Here is an 18059-nt window from a genome sequence, read left to right on the forward strand (position 1 = left end):
CACACCGAGTCTCATACTGGGTTCACACATACATAGTTGAGAGGCTGATAGCTATTCATGGCAGTAAATTAACATTTTAAGGTATTGATGTGTCAAAGGCCCTTTTGGGTTTTGCTAATGTGAAGGTTCTAGAAGTTGTGGACATTTTTGGTACATATTGCTAAGGGGGAATTTTGGTCTTAAAATTACTCATGATTGTATGTTATATTGGGTGATTGTTTCTAGGTTGAGAAACACATGGTAAATTGAGATCAGTGTGTTTTATGACTTCTATTTTGTTTTGTTCTACAAATTCAAAGTATAAGTAGAGTAAATCCAAAATGCATTTAGAAATAAACTTAAAGTATATTAAGTAACTTCCCCTGGTGCTATTCCTTATAACTTGTAGAAAATACTTCCAAAAAGCGTTTGAAGTATTTTGCAATAGCAATGTCAAATAAAGTGAACATAAACATTTAAAATAAAGGTAAGTGACTGTAACATTCCCTTCTTGTCTTCATCTTGTCTTGTTTTGTTTTAATTGAAGTACAGTTGATTTATAATGTTGTATTAGTTTTAGGTGTACAGCAGAGTGTTTTGGTTTTCATGAAAAGAGATGTACAAATTTGAAACAAAAATGTTTATGTATCTGTTTTATGTCCATTCCACCTCCCCACCCTTCCCCCACCCCAACCCAAATTGCTATGTTGATCTCTTAACCCCTGGTACCTCAGTATGTAACCAACCTTATTTGAAAATATGGTCTTTACAGAGGTAGTGAAGTTAAAAGGAAGACATTAGAGTGGGCTCTAATCTAGTAAGACTGATATTCTTATAAAAAAGATGAAATTTGGAGGCAGGTATAGAGGGACTTCGTGGTAGCTCAGACAGTAAAGAATCCACTCGCAATGCAGGAGACCCATGTTCTATCCCTGGGTTAGGAAGATCCCCCAGAGAAGGGAATGGCTACTCAGTCCAGTATTCTTTCCTGGAGAATCCCGTGGACAGAGGAGCCTGGGCAGGCTACAGTCCATGTGGTTGCAAAGAGTCAAACATGACTGAGCAGACGCACACACACACACACGGGGAGACTGCCTTGTGAACATAAGGATGGCTGTCTACAGCTATCTATAGGCCAAGAAGAAAGGCCTGGAACAGATTCTCCCTCCACAGCCCTCAGAAAACAACACCACCACCATCACCTTGATTTCAGACTTCTAGCCTCCAGAACTGTGTGATAGTAAATTTCTGTTGTTTAAAAAAATAAAAATAAAGCAGAGGTGAGCAAACAGATATTGAAAGGAATGAACAAACCAGTCAGTTAATTTTAGGAAAAAAGCAAGGTCAAAATCAATCATGCCAAAACCCCAAGTATATACTCCTAACTGCAGAACTTTCAAATTTGATCTTCTGGAGTAACTTTTGTTCATCCTTTATAATTAAATACAAACCCCAAACAAGAAGAATTATTTTCTTTTTCTATTATCTATACCATACCTCTTTGAGTTCTGTAATATCTATTTTGATGTATGCCCAGTTATAACTTAATTATAGTCTCAGTCATATCTGTTGCATGGTAGGCATGTAATTATTGTTCTTTTAATTAATGAAAAAAAGAAACCAAAGTTTACAGCTGATGTTCTTCAATATTCATAGATAATTTTTAATAGCCCTTTTCAGCATGTCATCTTGTTTGGTTGTCTAAGGACCCAGTTTGCAGCTAATTCAGCATGGCTGTCCCCTGGGATATAAAATAATAAAAAGTAACTAAAACAAGGAAGCCAAATTAAAATTATTTTACGGTAGAATTGGATTATTAGAAACAACTGTAACAGATATAGACTAAAAGCTTTCCTCAGTGACTTAAGATTTTAGCAGTTACTTTTTGAATATTTGAGTAGGTTAAGTGTTGTTTTGAAGAAAAACTAAGACTGTTTCAGGAAGTTTCTAAATTATGTAACACAAAGATAAGATAGCCCTCTTATTGATAAATATATGTATAATAGTCATTTTAAAGTCCTTGTCTACTAATTCCAATATTCCAACAGCTGTGTCATCTCTAAGGCTTTTATAGTGACTCATTTTTCCTTTTTGACACATATATTGAGTTTTTTTTGCTTTCTCATGTCTGGCAACTTTTTTATTACATTACTGGCATTGTGAATATTACATTGTTGAGAATCTGTGTTTTGTTGTCTTAATTTGAAAGTTGTTGAATTTTGTTTTAAAGGTAGTTAACGTACAGGAAAATCAGATTGTGTTCAGGTTTATTTTTAGGATTTTTTCAGGCAGGTCTAAAGTAATCTTATTCTACATGTAGAGTAATAAGCTTTACATCTATATTTATTTTATCTTGACAGAAAACACAAGATTTCTCCATCAAAGGCAAAGCAATTATTTATCTGCAGAGTATCTTTGCACTGGTTTCCAATGCTGCATTTTTCCTCACAGGTTTATGTGATGAGGGCAGTTGTCTCCCACATGTACAGGGTGAGGGTTTCTAGCTCTTGAGTGGAATACAACATTATTAGTTTGGGAGCTCATGTAGGAGCTGCTTGTATAGCTTCACCTCTTCCCCTCCAGAGAAGGAGGGAGAGACAGACAGATACATGCTCACACACACACATACAAGAGACAGACAGACAGACAGAGATGGGGAGGGCTTCTTGGTCAAATGACCTTTGGAATGTAAACACACAGTTGTGGGAGATAAAATTCCGTGTCGCCTGAGAGATCTCTGACTATGCCATCACTTTGAGCCCAGGTGCCAGTTTTCTTTGCCCATGCAGAAATATGAACATTTGAGCACTGTTTGCCAATATAGAGCGACCAGCACCTGAGGCACAGCATTTCTGGGGCCTCAGCCATTTAGCCTGGGTGCCCCCGTGGTCTCTGTCTGGTTGGAACTCCAGTGTCTCCGAGCTCTCTACGCTAATAGGTACACTTTCACCTCATGGCCCCTCAGTGGTTATAATTCGCTAGGCTTCCTGGGGCCGCACTATGTTGGCGCATATTATTTCAGCCAAGACCTCTATGCATATTTTTTTGGGTTTCTTCCCTATACAACTTCTTACTCTCCACTGTCCAGCCCTCTGCCCCAGATTCCAGCAGCCTCAGCAGACCCAAACTCTGACCTCTGTTTGATCCACGCAGTGAGACTTGTGTCCTCTTTTTGACTCCTCTTCCTTTTCTGTGATCTGAGAAGTGCCTCCAGGCAGAAAGCAAGATTAAAGTGGCTTTCATGTGTTTCTCTTCTCTGAGGATCACATCTATCCTGTCTGTTGTTCAATGCTTGCTTCAAATATTTTGTCAGTTTTATAGTTGTTTACATTGAGAAATTGAGTCTGATAACCCCATAGCCAAAAGTGCAAGTTCCTTCTACTGTATTTTCAAATTATCATGTTGTATATCATCTTTGCGATCTGTCTAGTGTGTAGAAGATGAAAATTCCCTTAAATTAACAATACTGTATTTTTGAATCTAAGAACAAGGGACTTAAATCTAATCCTGAATTGGTAGATGTGCAGTTGCTGTCAAAAGCCTTCCTGATATTTAAAATAAACCATTTAGAAATGAGCTAAAAATCTATTGTAAAAATCCACTTCAGGATCATGTTATTTGTCCAGAAATCTCCATGCTCTGTCTTTACATACTTTATCTCCCTATAGAAATTCCTTCAAAAACTGTGATTTAATGTACTCTAATATTTATTGAAGAGATTGAGGAAGAAGCTAGTTAAACCAGAAAATTCTGGCTAGAGAAAGATATAACAGTAGAACACAGGTTTAGTGATGGGTTAAAGTGAAAAGAGAACATTATGAATGTATGAGTAAATTATTGGGATGCTTTTAATATACCCAAATATGCCTACATAGAGTCATTCTTGAGTCCATGTCTGAGGGTGCAGGATCATGTCATTCTCAAAATAAAAATACATTTTCCTGTTTCTTATGGAAAAGTACATGTTATCTAAAAGGTGTGTTAAATTATTTAGGAGCACATTTATAAGAATTGTATGTTTCTATAGAAGCTGTTGACTTTTGATATTTGAAGGGTGATAGTTAATCACACCCTTTCTCTTCTGCTTTAAGCTTTGAATCAATGGAAAGATACAGCGGTCGGATAAATGGAGTACAAAATAGCAGAATGCAGTTTAGGTATGCATCTACAATCAGGCTTCCTAGTATATCTCTCCTGGATTAGATTTTCAACTCACTGGCCAAAGAATTGGAAAACCGAGACCTCCCTCCTTGGGAACAATGAAGCTTAAGAAAACACTCCCATCCTGGAGACCGGGTGACCTGAAAGAAAAATAAGAGAACCTGGGACTCTTATGTATGCACGTCCCCTTGTAAGAGTTTACCTTGTAGGAATTGTGTGTGTGTGTGTGTGTGTGTGTGTGTGTGTGTAAGATGGGGTGAATTATTTGCTTTCTCCATATTCGTTTTTAGGATTAAAGTTGACTGTTATGATGTGGTGAAACCTAGCTTGAGCTGGAAGGAAGATTATTGCCTGAACTTGATAGGCACTGAACTTACAATCAGGCCTTGGGCATCTTCCCCTTCAAAAAATCTTGCTGATATCCAAGTATGGGAGTTGGGATTCTCTATAAATAAGGAGGTTATTTCTAGATTCCTGTCTTGAAGGGAGGTGAACCAGTTAGATTTGTTTGTCCTGGGCACTTAAAAAGATATCGCAGTGGCTTAATTATATACTCCAAGATATCTTAACGAGTAGTTTACAACTGCCGAATAGTCTCTGGGAATTGTTTGTTGACAAGACTTCCTTCTTATGGTTTAAAAAGAAGTTGACAGTGTCAGTTGTAGGCCCCATGTTAAGATCATAGTTCTTAGTTGAGGAATCTCCTGGGAAGCACTGAATAGTGTAAGCCAAATTAGTAATATTTTTTGGCTAGTTCCTTTGATCTTATCTTTGAAGTTTGGAGTTTTGCACTTCTAGGATATTGGCTTGTGATTCTCCAAAATAACCTGCTTGAGGGATTATGAGAGTGTTTTCTTCAAGTGTGTATTCATCTATTTGGCTGTGTCGGATCTTGGTTGGGGCACGTGGGATCTTCGTTGCATCGCACAGGATCTTTGGTCGCAGCGCGTGGACTCTGTAGTGGTGGACCTCAGGCTTAGTTGCTCCATGGCATGTGGGATCTTAGTTCCCCCACCAGGGATTGAACCCATGTCTCTTGCATTGCAAGGGGGATTTTTAACCACTGGACCATCAGGGAAGTCCTCCTGAGAGTGTTTTTATAGCTGCATGGGTTTAGGATGTAGGACTACCTTAGGGATATCCAGAGCATGGTAGCTAATAACTGATCCTCCTCTTTCTCATCCTCTACAATTTCATTAAAATATCTCCTCCATCTGTTTCATTTAAAGACTTTAAAATTTCTTCCCAGTTGCTTTCTGAAGAACATTGTTTATGCATTTCTCTATATAAAACATCAAATAAGGCATTGTGGGTAGTGACAAGAGGAGATATATATGCCTTTTTTTTCTACAAGTAGATAATCTGATGACAGCACGCCTGCGTGTGCGCTCTTTGTGATCCCGTGGACTGTAGCCCGCCAGGCTCCTCTGTCCATGGGCTTCTCTGGGCAGGAATACTGGAGTGGGCTGCCATTTCCTTTTCCCGGCGATCTTCCTCACTCAGGGATTGAACTGGCATCTCCTGCAACTCCTGCACTGGCAGGTGGATTCTTTACCACTGAGCCACCTGAGACCTCCCTATCTGGGGAAAATGAAGCCCCAATCTAATGACAGAGAACATTCAAAGACATGAGTAGCATAAACATAAAACAAACCACCCCTGCTGCCTGTGGAAAAGCCCACAGCCCTCGTGTCACAGTTTTATCAGCTTAGACGCTCTGGTGTAAGGAGCTCTTCTTCCCTGATAATGCTGGCAAAATGTTTTCTTTGAGGGTTTTTTTTTTATTGAAGTATAGTTTTAATTTTATTAAAGTATATTGTGTTAGTTCTTGGTGTACAACAAAATGACTTCATTATATATATGTACATGTGTGTATATATATATATATATATATATATCTCTCCTCATATTCATCCTGTAATAACCCATAATGGAAAAGAACAGGAAAAAGAATATATATACACATACGTGTATGTGTATGTTTGTATGTGTATGTGTATATATATATTCTTTTCCATTCCCTGTTCAGCCACAGGGATGAATATGGTCCCCTGTGCCATGCAGTAGGACCTTGTTGTTTATTTTATGTACAGTAGTTTGTATCTGCTAATCCCAAAGGCCTACTTTATTCCTCCCCCTGCCCTTTTCCCCTTTGATAACCATGAGTTTGTTTTCTATTTCTGTGAATCTGTTTTTGCTTTGAAAAAACGTTCATTTGTGTCATAAGTGATAGCATATGGTATTTGTCTTTCTCTGTCTGACATACTTCACTTAGTATAATGGTCTCTGGACCCATCCATGTTGCTACTAATGGCATTATTTCATTCTTTGTTTGGCTGGGTAATATTCTTTTATATATTTTCTTTATCCATTCATTGTCAATGGGCATTTATTGCTTCCGTGTCTTGAACATTGTAAATATTGCTGCTATGAACATTGAAGTGAATGTTTCTTTTTAAATTAGAGTTTTCTCCAAATACATGACAAAAAGTTTTTGAAGAGCTCAGATATTCAAAACTGTGGCTCTGGATCAGTAGTATCAATATCACTGGGATCTTATCAGATATCCAGAATCTCAAGTGCTATTGTAGACCTACTAGATCAGAATCCTCCTTTTTAAGAGATCCCTGGGTAATTCAAATGTACGTTATAGTCTGGGAAGCACTGTCACAGAGGATTCTGATTGTGCTTATTTATTATTTAGGTCAAATGTCCAGTTGGAACTAATCACTCCGGCCACAGGCATATAGGTCACGCTGAATGCTCAAGGTCACACTCAGTGCTCATAGAGACATATGTTTTCTATCCCCTAGGACAATACTGTGGATTGGGTTTGCTGCAGAAAAGAAGTGTTCTGTTATCAGGAGAAGCAGGGGCATAAGCGATACCCAAATACACTCATTTCCACTTTCAGATCTTAGCATACGCTAATGTCAGGGCTCACTGTTACTAGCCTCTTCACTTTGGGTCATTTCATCCCATTTCATGTTTGTGTGTGTGTGTGCGTGCACGCGTGCAAATGTGATGCTCCCCATCTCCCTCACCTCACAGTACCATCTGTCTGACTGACCTAGATAACAGAGATTCTTGCTTCTTTCACAGCCTGGTTCTTCTATCACATTTCAGAGTCATATTTATCAAGAACACATGAATACTTTAGGATAGCCTATATATACATACCTGGGTCTAAGTCTGAATTCACTTCCCTGTAGTCTTGGTAAGCATGTGTGCCTCACTTACCCTCTTTCGTCTTGCCACTATGGCATTGATCCTTGGGGTCATGACCTTTCAAGTTACGAACTGTTAAATTGCACTGGTATTTTCTAGAAGGAGTCATGCTTTCATCCCTCAGGAATTATAACTTGACTGCCGGGTAATTCCCTCAAATTTTTTTTTTTTTTTTTTTTGTACAGTGTTTTTGTGTTTAGCCTAAAAGTATGTAATCAGAAAACTGTTTAAAGTTGTTTGGGTTAGTTCTCCTCTACCCTTTCAGTGTGATTATGTTATTCATTTAAGCAGTAAGATTTATCTGTTTGTTTGTATCCACTTTGTTTGTTCTCCCCCAGCCTTGCTAATCTGATACACTGATTTTTCAGTTGTGTAACTGTAACATGGTCTCCAAACTCAACTATGAAAAAAGGGATCACTCAAGAGATTACTTGCCTATTCTTTCTACCTCAATTTCAACCCCCTTCCTTTCCATCCTCTTTTCACCCACTTTTTTTTTTCACCCACTGTTTTACATAACCTTATAAATTTCTGGTTTATCTTCATGTTTTTTTTTTTTTTTTGCGCCTATCAGCAGATACATGTGTAGTATAGATGAACTCACATGTGTTTTTTCCCCCTAGTGTTTCTGTGGCATTTCTAGTATTTGTATTTTTAGCTCCCTGATCCACTTGGAGGTTATTATTTTTTTGGAGGGAGGAATAGCATGAGGTTTGAAGTTTAGTTTTTCAAGCGTCTACCCAGTTGTCCCAGAGATACTTATGTAAAAAGCCTATCTTTTCCTTGGTGATTTGGGATGCTACTTAAGTATCAACTTATCTAACCCCATTAAACTTCAGTAATCATGAACTTGTTTTACTGTCTTTCTTCTTCTCCCACCTTTCGTTTTTCTCAGCTGCATTATTTCTACTTTACTGCACATAAAACCCATTATATAACATACATAGCATGTTGTTCTTTCACCTGGATTCATGCCTCTATTTTAGAGAATCATAGAGAGTCTTAGATCTCTAATTAATTATTGAACGTGCATCATCTGTGCTAGTCAGGTTTCCTCAGTCATCTCTTAGTGGGTGAAGCTCATCCAGTATATTCCTCCAGAAGGTTCATGGGTACAGAACATTCTGAAATCTTAACCTTGATACTTGAAGGACTGTGCTGTGTGCTTAGTCACTCAGTTATCTCTGACTTTTTCCAACCCCGTGGACTGTAGCCCACCAGGCTCCTCTGTCCATGGGGATTCTTCATGGAGTGGGTTGCCATGCCCTCCTCCAGGGGATCTTCCCAAACCAGAAATCGAATCCAGGTTTCCTGAATTGCAGGCAGATTCCTTACTGTCTGAGTCACCAAGGAAGCCCAAAAGTACTGGAGTGGGTAGCCTATCCCTGCTCCAGGGGATCTTCCCAACCCAGGAATCGAACTGGGGTCTCTTGCATTGCAGTGGATTCTTTACCACCTGAGGTACCAGGGAAGCCCCACCTAAACACAACTTACAATGCAAAATAGCAAAAGTGTGATCTATTTTAAAAAAAAAAGCATGAGAAAAATGAAATTCTCGCTTATTCATTTTTTCCATGAGGTTTTTGTTTTTTTTTTTAAATAGATCACTTTTGCTACTTTGCATTGTAAGTTATGTTTAGGGCAAATAGTACCAGTCTGATTTCAGCTGTCATCTTTATGCTTAGAGGTTACGTCTAATAGTTTTATTAGGATTGTTGTTGTTCAGTCGCTAAGTTGTGTCTGACTCTTTGCGACCCCATGGACTGTAGCATGCCAGGGTTCACTGTCCTTCATAATCTCCTGGAGTTTCACCAGCACTCTCGAGTCTTCTCCAAAAGCATAGCTTGATTATATGGACCTTTGTCGTATCAAATTGATTGTCCTGGTTCACTTTTCCCAAGTACCTGTTGGTCCATTTCAATATGTACAGTTTGGTCTTTCCTTATTTCCAGAAAGTTTCCTTGGGTTATAGTTTTAAGTATTAGTTCTGTTCAGTTGTTCTTATCTTTAGACTCTCCTATTGCACATTGCTTTCGTCTTTGGTCTTTTCTATTCCAACCACTTTACTTCTGATCCTTTTCATTTCTTTGCCTCGTCTTCATTCTCTGGGTTGTTTTTTCTGGCTTTGTTAAATGTCCCTTAGTAAGAATTTACTTGGATCTGGTCTCCCTTGGTGACTTTGATTCTGCAATGATTTTGTCTTTTCCTTTCATTTCTTTCCCAAGCTCAGTCAACCCTGTTTTTGTTTCTTCCTGTTTATTGTCCATTTTCGCTTTTAGTTTTTGAATTTTATATTCAAGGTGGGTTTTTTATACTTTAATGTGCTTATTTGAGGATATTTAATTTAGTGTGGAATGTTGTATTACAGTTTCCTTGTTCTTCATGTTTGTTTTTGAAGGGGAAGGGAATTTTCATCAGTTTGAATGGGTTTCATTTTCTAGTCTTAAAATATTTTAGAGATATGTAGTCTATTTTTGCCTATTTCCTTTGTGAGTGTGGGTGATTTACAAGACTCTTAGGTCAAGGGTGTCTTCTTCTGTCAGTGTAGCCAAGCCAAGTATGGTGTGTTTGTGTGTGTGTGTGTGTGTGTGTGTGTGTGTGTGAATTTTGGGGAGAAGGGGTTGTGTATCTTCATTCTATTCTTTATTTTTTGGGTTCTCTTTTGTCTTGCATTTTCCCCTTTTGCTCCTTGCCCATTTTCATCTTCACCATCCAATTTCTAAAGACCTCTCTTCTACCTTCCTTCCTATCATCTCAAAAGCAATGTGTTTTTGAAGACTGCGACTGCAAATCATGTGCTTTTAAAAGTCCATTCTGTGTAGTGCTGGAAGAGCTATTGGAACGTTTCCAATATTTTTACACCAAATGTGGAATTTCTCTTTCTGGAAATGATTGTGGATTAGTCCACTACTAGTTCCCCATTTCTCTCTTGTGCAAGATTTTTTCCAAAGTGTCCTTCTGTGTGACCTACTTATATAGGTAACTTGATGCTTGAGCATTCTCTTTTTGTTTTGGGTATTGATTTTATGTAATTTGCCTGTTGTTCTTATAGTTTTTGTATTGCTTTTTGAAAGACAGACTAGGACATTGTGTTTATACCCCTACATTTACCATATATATATATATATATATATATATGTATACATGCCTGTATGTGTGTAGATGTTTTATCTACATACTGTCTCTCCTATCAGAATGTAATTATCTTAAGAGTAGCAGTTCAGTTTTACTCATCTTTCTGCCCTTAGCAATAGTCTCAGTGCCTATCATACGCAATGCCCTTTAAGCCTTTCTTTTTCATATTAACAATTGAAACAAAATTGTAGTAACTGCACGTTACTGTTAATAAAGTTTCCTTTTCCCAAAGGCTGCAGATAACTAAAGGATTGTAACATGAAGTGAAAACCCTTCTAACTATGCAACTATGCCCATGTGCACTAGATAACCAGCACTAGGAATTATTATTTGATAACCTGAATATATAGAAATTGCCATGTTCCTCATGAGTGAAGGAATACAATTTACATAGTACTATAAAATGATGCTGTTTAGTTTAGAGAAGAGCCCCATGGTTCCTGAATGGCTACATTATTATTATTCTTGTGACTTGATTGTAAAATGAAATGAGAGATTTCAGGACTCTTTTGTTCAAATAAAGAAACAAGTAGCAATGTTGCTTTATGCTATCATATTTTAATTTGGTTGGGAAGGTCAAAAGTGCTGCAATGAATGTTTGATGTTCTGATGAAATCTTAAGGGAAATGTGTATTCACGAATACCAGTTTTCTACTGAACTCTTACAGTCATCCTGTCTGGATCATCCAGGAAATGAAATTTAGTGTAACTGCCATTTGAATAAGAGATAGATACTTTGTCAATTCATGATTCAGAAAGGGAAGTGATGGATAGGGATACAGGGATCAAACCTAAGAATATGTATGAATAAATAGTTTAAAGAAGAATATGTATGGCTGAGTCTCTTTGCTGTCCACCTGAAACTACCACAGCGTTGTTAATCAGCTATACTCCTACATAAAATAAAAAGTTGAAAAAAAAATATACATAAGATCTATGTGCAAGTGTTATGGGCTGAATGAATCGTGTCCTCCCCTCACCCTGCACATTCATATGTTGAAGTCCTAATTCCTGGTACCTGAGAATATGACCTTATTAGGGAACACAGCATTTGAAAAAGTAATTAAGGTAGAATGAGGTCTTATGGTGGATCCTAATCCTGATAAGAATAAATTAGGACACCTACACCAAACAGAAGAAAAACCATGTGGAGAGATGGGGAGAAGATGGCCATCTCCAAGCCAAAGAGAGAGGCCTCAGAAAAGTAAACCCTGCTGACACCTTGATCTTGGACGTTTATCCTTCAGAACTATCAGAAAATGAATTTCTGTTGTTTAAACTACCCAGTTTGTAGTACTTTGTTGAAAACCCTCCCAAACGAATATTACAAGGATACTCATCACAGGATTTTTTTAATAGCAGCTCAAGACAAAAACATAAGTGTCTGTCCAACAGTGGAGGCGTTGCTCTTTTCATATGGCAGTTTACCTATATGTCCTTAGGAGGAAAGATTTCGCATGGTTTCTTTTTTTTTTTTTGCCAAATTTTGATTTTATACTTTTCTAAATTTCCTTACTTTATTATTATTAAATTTCCTCACTGTATTAGGGGTGAGGAAAAAATTTTTATAATTAGGAAAAAAAGGCAAAAGGAACAGCTATAAAGAAGACTGCTGATTTAATCTCATTATACACTTAAGATTTTTTGTTGCATAATTATGGAGTCAGGTAAAGTTTCAAAAAGATTTTTTTTTCGTGCATGGACACTGGTATAGTCCAAATAGATGCTAAATTGGATCATGAGGCCCCTGCTGTGTCAAGGGTTATATTTTTGCTGCCAAAATAATAGGTGTTGCGGGGCACCTCAGGGCTGAGAGTAGGACAGTGAGGAGGGGCATTTAGGTGTTTTGAGAACAGCAGTGTTTTATCAACTGGCATGGAAGTTATCTCAGAATTTTAACTAAGGCAGTTAGTTATATCACATGTATATCAGCCTTACGTGTACATCTCATTCTTTTTAATGGCTGCATTTAATTTCATTATATGGATCACTCTCTATTTAATCAGTCTCTTATTGATGGTCATTTAGATAGTTTGCCTTTTTTTTGTTATTACAAGCAGTGTCATAATTAATATGCATCTTTTTTCACATATTATTTTTGTGAAAGTGGGTTAGTATATCACAATGTGAGTCTGGAGAAATCATCTTTCTCCTTAGAATTGTGAATCCTTTCCCAATATTAGCAAGGAGTTGTGAAGTTCACGTTAAAATCTGTAGTTTTAAGGGGATATTGAAGTTTAGGTCGGTGGTCTCAAATGTTGACTTTGTATTAGAATCACCTGCAGAACTATTAGGAATTATTCATCTATGACCCTACTCCTAGAGATTCTGATTTAGATCTGGATGGGTTCTAAGTATTCAATAAGCTTCACAAATGATTCTGATGCCCAGCCAGTATTAGCAGCTTCTGAAATACAGAAAAATTAATATTTTAAAAGAAGACAGGGTTGTATGATTTGTCAACATCTAACGTATCATAAGGAGTATGGGCGAAGAACTGAAGCTACCGAAGCTCTCATACCTGCTAGTAGGAGTGTGACTAGGTAAAACCATTCTGTGAAACTCTGGCAGCATCTATTAAGCTGAGCTTCTTAATAGCGTACTTTACACTCAGCAGTTCCACTGCTAGGTTTATACTCCATAGAAACGCTTAACATGTCCACCTGAATATTCTTAGTTGCCCTGTTTATAATAACCCCAGGCTGCAAACAAGACAGACGTCCACTAATAGTAGAATAGAGGAAGTAAATTGAATGCTGTGTTTACATAATGGAATATTACCCAGCAATGAGAGTCATCAAGCTGCAGCTGCAGACAATGTGGGTGAATCTCAAAAAAACCAAACAAAACAAACAACCAAAATGTGTAGCAAGAGAAGCCAGATTCAAACAAATGCATATGTACACTTTTATCTAAAACAGGAAATCTGTATCTGTAGTGTTAGAATCAGGAGAGTGGTTACCTTTGGGAGGTATACTGTAAAAGGACACAAAGGCATCCGAGTGTGGGTGATATTTTGATCTGGGTACTGGTTACATGGTATGTTCAGTTTGTTCAGAATCATCAAGCTGTGTACTTGTGATTTGTAGTCTTACTGTGTATTGTACGTTGATAAAAAGTTCAAAAATATTGTAAAACCATCATTAGGAGGAAGTTCCTCCAAAAAACAAAGTCACTTCATGACAGAATGATCTCGGGTGGCCCCAGCCTGCAACTGCTTGGAGCAGCGCTTGGCTCCCCAACCAGGAACTGAGGCTGGGTCATGGCAGTGAAAGCGCCAGGTCCTAGCCACTACACCAGTGGTCAGTGACAAGGCCCTGGCCCTTTGGCTTTGCAGAGAAGAATTTCCACAAAGGCAAAAAGCAGTGAAACAAGTGTTTATTAAGAGGAAAAAGAATACAGTATGTGTGGATAGGCAGACTCAGAAGGAGAGTCCCTGAGATGCGCCTGTGTGGCAGTTTAAATCACTTATATGGGCTGTTTCTTCCAGTTTTCCTTTGGCCAATCATTTTTATTTACCTGGTTCACAGTCTATATTTGGTATATGTCAAGATCCTTCCATGTGTATGCATGCATTTCTTAGCCAAGGTATCTGGATAGAATGCAAGGTATCTGGATAGAATGTCCCTTGACATTGCTTCCCCTTTGCCCTGCAAGGAGCCTTTTCTACACTTGTGTGGTTGGAGAGGTCTCCTGACTTCAGGAATGACGGATATGTGGTCCAGGCAGGGCCCAGCCTTCTTCCTTAATTGCCTTGCTATTATCTTCTTGGAGTCTCCCTCCATAGAGAATGAATCTCCAACTGCTTTACCTTGAGGGGACCCATCTGTCTCCTGCCTCACTTCCACTAACTGTAAAAGGAACTTGGTCTGCAGTGGTGTGCTGAAGGCAGCTTATACTGGCTCGCCAGAACAATTTCTGTGCATCTCATCACCTCAGCAACACCATCCTCTTAGCTTGAAATCAGCCATGTTGGAAATAGGTACACCGTGGAAACTGGCAAATGCTATATCAGGTTGTTGTTTTCTCAGAGAGCTGCTTATTTACTCAGTACTGAATTTAGATCTCTTTGTATGTGGGATATTATTTAGCCTGCTTCATAGCTAATATAATTAGTAAACAATATAAAGGTTGAAAGTGACTAAAATGAGCATGTCTTTGAGAATTATCTTATTTTGAGATTGCAAAGAGTCCTTTTTTCTTTTGTAAATTTAAGGAGGCTTATTTGCATTCACATATCAATTCAGTAAAAGGAAATATGTCATTAAGAACTTTCTTTGTCATTTTAAATTTGATTTTAGTGTCACAGATTAGCATTACAAGAACATTACCAGGTCCTGAAAACTACCCTCAGTAATCAGAGTAACTATAAATCACCTGAGACAGAAGCTATGTTTTTGTTTTTTTCTTTTTTTGTTGTTGTTTAGTCACTAAGTTGTGTCCAACTCTTCAACCCCATGGACTGCAGCACACCAGGCTTCCCTGTCCTTTACTATCTCCCAGAGTTGGTTCAAACTCATGTCCATTGAGTCAGTGATGTCATCTAAATATCTACCTCTTCCCTTCCCACACCCTTCTCTTCTTGCCCTCAGTCTTTCCCAGCATCAGGGTCTTTTCCAGTGAGTCAGTTCTTCGAACCAGGTGGCCAAGTATTGGCGCTTCAGCTTCAGCATCAGTCCTTCCTATTGAATATTCAGGGTTGATTTCCTTTTAGGACTTACTGGTTTGATCATTTTATTGTCCAAGGGACTCTCAAGAGTCTTCTCCAGCACCACAGTTCGAAGGCATCAATTGTTTGGCGCTCAGCCTTCTTTATGGTCCAACTCTCACATCTGTACACGACTACTGGAAAAACCACAGCTTTGACTAGATGGACCTTTGTCTGCAAATTGTTGTCTCTGCTTTTTAATATGCTGTCTATGTTGGTCATAGCTTTTCTTCCAAGGAGCAAGCATCTTTTAATTTCATGGCTGCAGTCACCGTCCGCAGTGATTTTAGAGCCCAAGAAAATAAAATCTGCCACTGTTTCCATTTTTTCCCCATCTATTTGCCATGAAGTGCTGGGACCAGATGCCATGATCTTAGTTTTTTGTATGTTGAATTTAAGGTAGCTTTTTCACTCTCTTCTTTCACCTTCATTAAGAGGCTCTTTAGTTCCTCTTTACCTTCTGCCATAAGGGTGATACCATCTGCGTATCTGAGGTTGTTGGTATTTCTCCCCACAGTCTTGATTCCAGCTTGGGATTCATCCAGTCTGGTATTTCTCATGATGTACTTTGCATCTAAGTTAAATAAGCCTGGTGACAATATACAGCCTTGACGTGCTCCTTTCCCAATCTTGAAGCAGTCCATTGTTCCATGTCTGGTTCTAACTGTTGCTTCTTGACCTGCATACAGATTTCACAAGAGGTAGGTCAGGTGGTCTGGTATTCCTGTCTCTTGAAGAATTTTCCAGTTTGTTGTGATCTGCACAAAGGCTTTGGCATAGTCATGGAAGCAGAAATATGGTTTTCTGGAATTCCCTTGTTTTTTCTATGATCTAACGGATGTTGGCAATTTGGTCTCTGTTGCCTCTGCCTTTTCTAAATCCAGCTTGAACATCTGGAAATTCTTGAAGCCTAGCTTGAAGGATTTTGAGCACTACCTTGCTAGCATGTGAAGTGAGCACAATTGTGTGGTAGTTTGAACATTTTTTGGCATTGCCCTTCTTTGGGATTGGACTGAAAACTGACCTTTTCTAGTCCTGTGGCCATTGCTGAATTTTCAAAATTTGCTGGCATGTTGAGTGCAGCACTTTAAGAGCATCATCTTTTAGCATTTGAAATAGCTCATCTGTAGCTCCATCACCTCCACTGGCTTTGTTAGTAGTGATGCTTCCTAAGGCTCACTTGACTTCACACTCCAGGATGTCTGGCTCTAGGTAAGTGACCACATCATCATGGTTAACTGAGTCATTAAGAGCTTTTTTATATAGTTCTTCTGTTCTTGCCACCTTTTCTTAATCTCTTCTGCTTCTGTGATGTCCTTGCCATTTTTGTCCTTTCTTGTGCCTATCTTTGTATGAAATGTTCACTTGGTAACTCCAGTTTTCTTAAAGAGATCTCTCGTCTTTTCCATTCTATTGTTTTCCTCTATTTCTTTGCTTATTTCTCCTTGCTATTGTCTGGAACTCTGCATTCAATTGGATATATCTCTTTCCGTTTTTCATTTTATTGCTAGAAAATGAACATTGTAGCCTTGAAAAAACTTACAGAATTGTCATCTGCAATTCTGAGACACTCAACTCTGTGCTAGTGTCTCTGTCAGTCAAGTGCAGAGAGACAGATATTCTCCTGATTGAATTGTTGTCAATGGCATTGTTGTAACAAAAGGTATGTAGAGAGACAGTTTAACGTTTTTCTGTATTACATCTGTCAACTCTTTAACTCTCTGCCTTTTCACTTTCCTTTTGACTTTATCCATGGCCTTCTATTTATTTCTATCTGTTGTTGCTTTATCTTCTCAAGTTACTAGAATCTTTTAAACGTTGTGGTGGATAGGTTAAAGTACTTTAAGGGCTTCCCCCAAGGGAAATTTGGAGTTCTTTTTCCTGCTATGTGAAAACTTTTTTCCATCATAAGAAAAACATAGCGACTTATTATTAGAAGAGATCTTGAGATTCTTTAGAGCAGTTCATTTCTAAGAACCCTTATTACCATCATGCACTAAAAATTCCAGTGACTAGCATTAATTAACATGTATCAAACCTAGATGTTTGGAGCACCAAAAGAAACAGGGAAGTGAAAGAAAATGTAAATGGAGAAAAAAATATATGAAAAGAATATGTGTTAGTTTTGCTTGCTGTAATATTAAAAGTGATTATTAGGTTCAACAGTATTATTAGGTTCAGCGAGTTTTAATAAAGTTCCCCATCATCTTTTTGCTGAAGTATATAGTAGTCATTGATGATTGTTGTCTGGATCCATTCTTTCTATAGGGATTACAAGATGATATTCTGTCATTCTTCATTTTTAAATCTATGTTTCTTCTTTAGAGAAAACTTTTACTAGCTTTCTGGTTACCCTGAAGAACAATTTGTGCAGGAAAAATAGGGCAAATGCTTGACTCCCTTTATCTCCATCCCCTGCCTTTGACGTTTTTATTTTAATTAAAAATTTTTTTTTACCTCTAGAAGATCTGTGCCTTTTCAGATCTTCTTGGAGCTTACTCATATTTTCAAATTTCTTGAAATATAATTTTTATATTCTGTTTGATGATCGTTTTATATGAAGAAGTCACAAGTTTGATAGGGTCACCTATTGTTTTTGCTGGCTGTTAGAGTGCTTTATTTCCTTCTGAACTGTGAACCGTTTATTTATCTTAGCACCTGTCTTTGGGAATTCTTTGAGGTCTTGTTTAAAGGTAGGTTTCTCCATGGAGAAGTTTTGTTTCTGTCAGATGCCTATAGGCATAACAAGCCTTCGACTTTTTCAAAATATCACTTCTCCTCTTGAAATAATTTAGACCACCCATTTAGTGTGGATTCAGGTTGCAAATTGTGGTTTATGGTTACAAGT

The 18059-nt window shown here is 38.0% G+C and overlaps 1 protein-coding gene across 5 annotated transcripts in view; it reads left to right on the forward strand.

The window, feature by feature from the left end:
- LRRC49 (leucine rich repeat containing 49) overlaps nucleotides 1-18059 on the forward strand; it is a 150593-nt gene that overhangs the window by 52300 nt on the left and 80234 nt on the right. The window contains exon 1 of one of the 5 annotated variants that reach the window (XM_061430236.1): nucleotides 12940-13046. The exons of the other annotated variants lie outside the window; for them this stretch is intronic. Within the exon in view, the coding sequence (XP_061286220.1) occupies nucleotides 12955-13046 (92 nt within the window). The 5' untranslated portion in view covers nucleotides 12940-12954. Of the gene's footprint in view, nucleotides 1-12939; nucleotides 13047-18059 lie in introns of those variants that run through there. 5 annotated transcript variants of the gene reach the window in all.

This window comes from Bos javanicus, chromosome 10 (genome assembly GCF_032452875.1).
Source record: "Bos javanicus breed banteng chromosome 10, ARS-OSU_banteng_1.0, whole genome shotgun sequence".
Taxonomy (NCBI): Eukaryota; Metazoa; Chordata; class Mammalia; order Artiodactyla; family Bovidae; genus Bos; species Bos javanicus.